The sequence below is a fragment of the Eubalaena glacialis genome, chromosome 2 (genome assembly GCF_028564815.1).
Source record: "Eubalaena glacialis isolate mEubGla1 chromosome 2, mEubGla1.1.hap2.+ XY, whole genome shotgun sequence".
Lineage (NCBI taxonomy): Eukaryota > Metazoa > Chordata > Mammalia > Artiodactyla > Balaenidae > Eubalaena > Eubalaena glacialis.
Window position 1 is genome coordinate 151,401,139 of NC_083717.1, and position 6,475 is coordinate 151,407,613.

Below are 6,475 nucleotides of genomic sequence, written 5' to 3' on the forward strand. Positions count from 1 at the left end.
TTGTGGTTGTCGTTATTATTTTTACAAAGAGGGTGATCTTTCCTGTCCCTTTGTGGGGCATCCTGAAAACTGAAGGCCGTGTGAGAAATTACTGAGGATCTGCTTTCCTTGCATGAGACCCAGTATCTGGACAACTATAAAGCAAAGATTCATGTTCGTTCCTTCTCTAACTCTCTCTCTCTCTCTGCACCCTCCACCCCCAGCCCCAATCTCATTCCAGTTGTAAACTACGGTAGGGTGAATATTATCAGTAGGTACTAGAAAATCTTGCCATCAAGTTGTGCCTCAGTTGTCGACTGTAAACTATTCCATTTCCTCATTTCCTTTAGCAGCAAAACAAAAACAATTCTTAGACAAGATCTCATGTAGGGCTCAAGACAGCATGTGCAGCAGCCAGGGAGGGGAAAATCAGCCAGAAAACAAAATGGTTGCAACTGCTAACATTCATTTAAAAAGTTACAATCAAGAATCACTTAATTTTGGTCAGACTTAAGAGCATAAGGAGTTTAAAATGAAATTAAATATTGCTTTTACCTGCGGAGCACCATAGTCATTGGCCCATTTTGTCTTTTCTGGTGATTGGTTTACAAAATGCAGGTACAACTGAGAAGAGACCTATTTTTTTTTTCCCTCAGCACTTTCTAAAAAAAAAAAAAAAAAAAACCTGACCAGGGTGCCTTATGTTCAACTACTGAAATTATAGGTTTTAAAACTTTTCTGAAACTCTTTTGTTCAGAAATCATTTCTGCCTGAATTGCTTTCAGATTCTGATTACATTCCCTCTCATGTTTACCTCAGATTTTTTTGGAAGTTTAAAAAACCCCTTAGTCAAATAAGAGAATAGAAACAAGGAATTCTTGTCATTCACATTTTCTCTGAGGTACTACAGTTCGCCCCTTCTCGCTTAAAAAATTGATCTGTGTTAAGACATGCTAATAAAGTGCCTAAGAAATTGTTAGGGTTATCTGGCAGGGAGGGAAAAGCAAGGAGAGCTTTTGATTATTAGGCTGTCTATACTCAATTTCAGAGCAGTGCTAATGAAAGTCACAAAAAGTTAACATACCGGTCATTCATATCTTGTTTATTCATAGGTTAGGCCCCCCCCCAAAATTTTTTAAAAATAAAGTTTGCTAATTCCCTCTCTGACCCAAGAAAAACATGTTTTGGGAAGGAGTGGCTGAATGTGGGCTTCTCATTCATAAATGGTGGTGTAAAATTAAACTGGACCCAATGTCGTGCTAGAACCATTTTAATATAATTATACATATCTGCCAAATCCAGGAAGAAAGGTTTATGCATATATAACTTTTCCAGTTAACATCTGCAAGCATAAACAACGATGATCTCAGTTTATAAATTCATCAGGGTCAGAGCAATTGACCAATGTCTCTTTACTGCTAGGCTTACCAACAGCAAATTACAGATGAGCTAGTGTCCTTTTGTTTCTCTTCTCTCACTCTCCTTGTCCAGAGACATTTTGTTGTAAAGTTTCAGTGCAGCTCACCTCCAGCCAAAGGTAATCTTTTTAGATAAGTACTCAGTTGCTCTGAATTTACTTATAATTATAACCTATTTAATCACAGAAGAACCCCTGCAGAGGTGGAGTTCAAGTTTGCATACAATAACAGGAGATCACAGTTTTGAAGTCTAGCACAGATTAAAAACCACAGATGTACCATTTATATAAGACACACACTGATTGTCTCTTAAACTACATATTGACTCCTTATGAACATTATTTTTTAAATAAAGTAGTGCATCTAGGACAATCAGTCGCACAATTCACACAGCCCTGAAAAGTTTTTCAGTGCCAACTACCAGTTGGTCATGAAACGTGAGTGAGCTTGAGACACTGTCCATTCCTAAGATTCAACCAAGGATTGGCTATGACATTGGAACACCTCTGCTTAAGAAGGCTATGTCCTTCCCTCCTTTCCCTCACAATTTAGTTTTGTTTATTTTTGGTGGTATTTGGTTGCACGTGGCTAGAATGCTTTCGATCGCTTTGCAAATCAGTAAAACCAATGATCTAAAACTATGATAGGATCTTAAGTATCAAATGGTTTGTCCATTTCAGGTAGCTGGTTGGCAGGCCCCTCTAAGGCCTTTCATTTTTCCTTCTATGCCTCCCGGGTCATTGATCAGAAGATGAGTCTGAGCATCATACCATCTAACTCTTTTAACCAATGCCTGGCTAAAACTGGAATGTCCAGCTCAGTATATTTAAAAATCACCCACAAAAAGAGGTTCTGCAGGTCCTCACAAAACCTGGAATTTCCACGAAGATGTCTGATCTTTATAATCCAAGCAGTCAGCATTGAAGTTAAGCTTCCAGGAGGCAGTTTGGTCCTTATAATCCAAGCAATCAGTGGTTGAGTTAAAACCCAAGCTTGAAGCTCCATATCCCTGGGTGGAAAGAGAAGCTGGGGACTGATTGAGATGGCTGGTGACTGCATTGGTACCCATGGGACTGAGTGTGGTCCCTGGTCCAGGAAGCTGGTGATGCATAGGGGTCAAATAAGATCCACAGTCCATGCCCCCAAAGTAGGAAGTTGAGCCAGCATATCCTTGACTATAACCTGAAGCCTGAGTATAGGTCATGGGATAGGACCTCTGCATGCAGGAAGAGGAGGTGGACAAGGGATCTGACAGTGGGGAGATGGAAGCTGGGCTCCAGATAGACACAGGAGCACTGCTGCTGGAAATGGCTGGGACTGAGGTGCTAGAGGGGGGAGTGAATTGGCCACTTGTTCCACTCTCTGAACTCACTTCCCGAGCAGGAGACGTCTTCTTTTTGGCAGGTCTCACTTTGTTTTGACCTCCATTCTGCTGTTGCTGCTGCTGTTGGCGGCACTTAGCTCTTCGATTCTTAAACCACACCTTGAAAGGGAAAGAAACTTCTTTAACATGGTTTCAGTGACTCCTTAAGGAAAAGAGTGGCTCCCAGATTATAAATCTGTCCTAGATGGACAGATGAGCTAAGCAGACAATCTCTCCTGCCAGTGAAACTCTCATATATGTTCCTGGAATTATAAGAAAGTTGGGGAGGCTCTATCTAAAACCATTTGACCCTGCTTTACTCCTAGCTCAGAACAGTAAAATTTAAGATAATCACCCAAATCATATGACTAAAAATTCTCCCCCTCACTTTCCTATCTCTTATTTCACCCCAAATACACACATACACATAAGACCCAGCTGCATTTTGGAACACTCTCACAATGGAATAGAACATATCTATGTCTTTTGGATGGGAACATAAGAGAAGTGAGGGAAAACAATCTGTTGTTATATGCCAGCAAGAACAGCCTAAATTCAAACAGTTTACAGTCCATCTTCCAGGTAGCAACTACTAATATGTAGGTTGGTTCCATCACTCTACTTTTTGTCTCTTCTAGAAAGACTCACAAAAGAAAGCTCCCAGGAGAAATGATCCTGTTGAGGAAAAAGGTCTGAAAGCTACTATTTGCCAAAACCTTCTTTATGGTAAGTGGAGTGACTCATATATACTCTGCTTTGAGCTCAAAGACAGACTTCTCTCCTAGGCTCAAGTCTGAGCCTTCAGGGTAGTGCCACTTGACACATAGATTGTTTACTGTATTATGTTCATTGGCTTGTCAACTTTGCCTCTGTGTGTAACTTTGAAAATTCTCTTTACTAGCCTTCTTCATGTTCTGCAATGAAGGTGTTGTGTTTGGTGTGTGAGGGGGGCTTATCAGGGAAGCTACTGGCATTTTCTGGGCAAAAGTCCTTCGTTGTCCTCTTGAATGAGCTCTCCATATGGGTGTCTTAACTGTGGTAAAAATGATTCCGTGAAGGCTGAGCACAAACCACCAACCATGCAGAGCCATTTATTTTCTTTCAGTTAAGACTTTAGTTCAAGCCTCACAAGTGCTAAAACTTCTTCTATCTGACTTTGAAAAAGCCTCTTTTTGATCTGCAGTTCATGCTGATGTGTCCTAGCCGAAGGGGAGTCACAGGTGTACATGTGGTTTAGGTGCTAAACATTCTTTCCAGAGAAATCTATATGGGACTTGCATTCCAGAAGAGTTGGGAGTTTACTTTCCTCTCCAGCTTAAGGTCAAGTTAAGGGGGAGTAAGGGGAGGGGGGAAGGTATCATTGGGATACCATGTTGATATTTTATCTGCTGAATGGCTCAGATCTAGCAAATTCTGTTCTATCCCTAAGAAGTCAAAGAAAACACTCTTACTGTGTAATTTCTTCTTCTACCACCAAACTGACATGTGACCTTGAGCAAGTCATTTACTCTATTTCTTCATCTGTAAAAATACTGGAACTATCCAGGAGCTAAGCTTCTTTTACCCTTAAAAGTAGATGAGAATGGGAGGGGGGCTTTCCAACAGGGGAAGGGAAAGAACTAAAATATTATGTGCCTATCCTTGAAATCTGCCAAGGCTGGGCTTCTGTCCACCAGGGGTCCAAGGGTTCTAGGACTGTGCTTTATCATTGCAGCTAAATCACCAGTCTTACCTTGCCAACTGGACCGGAAGAACCTTGGTTATAGGATTGGGTGGGGGTGGAGGGACAAAAAGGGACACGAGGAGGAATCAGACACTCAAGGGGCCCTAAGAGAAAAGTTTACTGGCTTCCGATGGAGCCGAGCGTTTAGTTTCAAACCTTCCTCTGGTCCTCTCCAAGACCTGGAACTCTCCTGGGTCCTCAACATACACAGAGCTGGGGGGAGGGGTGGCACGGTCAGGAAGGATGGCTGTGTCTACATTTGCCCTACCTGCACCCTGGACTCGGGCAAGTTGATTTTCAGCGCCACCTCCTCCCGCATGAAGATATCTGGGTATCGGGTCTTCGCAAATAACGCTTCCAGCACGTCTAGCTGCGCCCGGGTGAACGTCGTCCTCTCCCGCCGCTGTTTCCGAGGGGTGGCTGCGGGACAAGAAGCCCAGGGCCCTTTAGGGTGCGGGAGCAGCTTCTCAGTCACAGGGGTCGCTGCGGGTGTCCGACTCCCGCCACGCCCACACCTCAGCGCTCCCCTGGTCCTCGCATCAGCTCAACCCGGCCCCTACCCGTGTCCTCCCCACCCCCGCCCGGCCTCGGCTCCTCTGGCAGACCCTGCCCCTTCCAGGGGATGCCCCACTCCGCCTGACGTCGGAGATGGCTCCAGACAGAGCGTCTCTTCGAAAGCTAACCAAAAAAAAAAAGAAAGAAAGAAAGAAAAAAAAATGGAGGACAAAAAACAGGAACCCTCCAAAATCAACCCCTAAACCATCAACACAAAAACCCCACTCTGTGAAGTCAAAGGGTCCCTGACGACCGGCAGCTCGAATTGATGGGGGCAAATCTCGATTCTGCCCGAGATCTAGGCTTTTTTAGGACTCCAAGAGCCTTTGTTCCTCCATCTTTCAAATGGGGGCATATTTCATACTTCTTGTTCTAGGAGGATTTTAAAAAACAGATCTTATCGGAAAGGAAAGCACTCACACCCGGGGTAAATCACACCTCTAAGGATTAGAGGCTAAGGGCCTGGAGGTCAGAGGGGAAGCCCCAGGCTTGGCGGGGAGAATTTATGATGAGGAACCCGACTTCGCCAAGAGGGCACTTCCGAGGAATTGGACTGCGAGGTACAGGCAGGGTCCCCTCGCCCAAATGACAAGGGCAGTAGCCTTCGTCGCCCCACTGCTATGTTGTAGATCCACCTACTCCCTGTCCCCCAGCCCCTGCCCTCTCCTCGGCCGGTAAATGCCCTGTGGCTTTGAGCTGCTTCTCGGAAGGAAAACCCAGTGGAGACCTCGCCTGGAGCTGGGGCGGGGGCGACGCCACCGCCAACCCCGGTGCTCGGGGGAAAGAGTGTCACAGCCCCGCGGAGCGGGCGTGGGGAAGGGCAGGGCAGCAGTGCCGCGGGGCTCACTTACCCGGGTAGCCCACCGAGGGGTGCAGCAAGTCCATGCCCGAAGTGGTCAGACTCAGCCCATTGACTGCGTAAGGCGGTTGCTTAAGATAAGACATCATGCTAAGGTTGTTTGGAGGCGCAAAGTCGGCCCAAATCCGGGGGACCCAGCCGGAAGGTCTCGCTTCGCCCGGGGTGGACAGATTCAGAGTCCTGGTGGGTGGGTTTGGAGTGGTGGAGCTAAGGCAAAGCAAACAAACAAACAGAGGTGCTGGTTTACCGCTTCGGAGGACGCAGCTCTTCCACGTTCCACCACTAACTTAAGAAGAGCCCGGGCTATGCACGGCAGAGGCTTTTAAAGGACTTGCAAAGCCTCCCCCCCCCCCAACCCCGCTCCCCTCCCCAGCTGCTCTGAACTAGAGGAGATGCAGAGAGACCAGATAAACCTGTCTTCCCCACCCCCAGCCAAAACTTAAAAAAAAAAAAAAAAAAAAGACCCGAAGAAAGCAATACAATCTGCCTCCCGCTTCCCCCCCCCCCAACAAAACCCCACGCCTCCAAATGCACACATTGCATTCCTATCCCTACATTTGCATAGGACTCCTTGGCTG

The 6,475-nt window shown here is 45.8% G+C and overlaps 1 protein-coding gene across 2 annotated transcripts; it reads right to left on the reverse strand.

The window, feature by feature from the left end:
• Positions 1 to 2,259: 2,259 nt before the first annotated feature.
• On the reverse strand, positions 2,260 to 5,986 carry OTX2 (orthodenticle homeobox 2). Of its 2 annotated transcripts, none has more exons than XM_061182599.1 (3): positions 5,890 to 5,986; positions 4,752 to 4,903; positions 2,260 to 2,880 (listed from the first exon to the last, which is right to left on the reverse strand). In XM_061182599.1, the coding sequence occupies exons 1-3, from the start codon at positions 5,984 to 5,986 to the stop codon at positions 2,260 to 2,262; spliced, it is 870 nt and encodes a 289-aa protein (XP_061038582.1). The 2 variants fall into 2 exon arrangements, with proteins under 2 accessions (XP_061038582.1, XP_061038581.1); XM_061182598.1 differs by having other exon boundaries at positions 4,752 to 4,927.
• Between the last annotated feature and the right edge of the window lie 489 nt (positions 5,987 to 6,475).

Excerpts from the sequence above, each read along its gene's own strand:
- OTX2 (XM_061182598.1), bottom strand. The coding sequence starts at position 5,986 with ATGATGTCTTATCTTAAGCAACCGCCTTACGCAGTCAATGGGCTGAGT. Across the intron at positions 4,928-5,889 it reads CCCCTCGGTGGGCTACCCGG|GGCCCTGGGCTTCTTGTCCC; the intron begins GTAAGTGAGCCC and ends CGCACCCTAAAG. Across the intron at positions 2,881-4,751 it reads TGCCCGAGTCCAGGGTGCAG|GTGTGGTTTAAGAATCGAAG; the intron begins GTAGGGCAAATG and ends TTCCCTTTCAAG.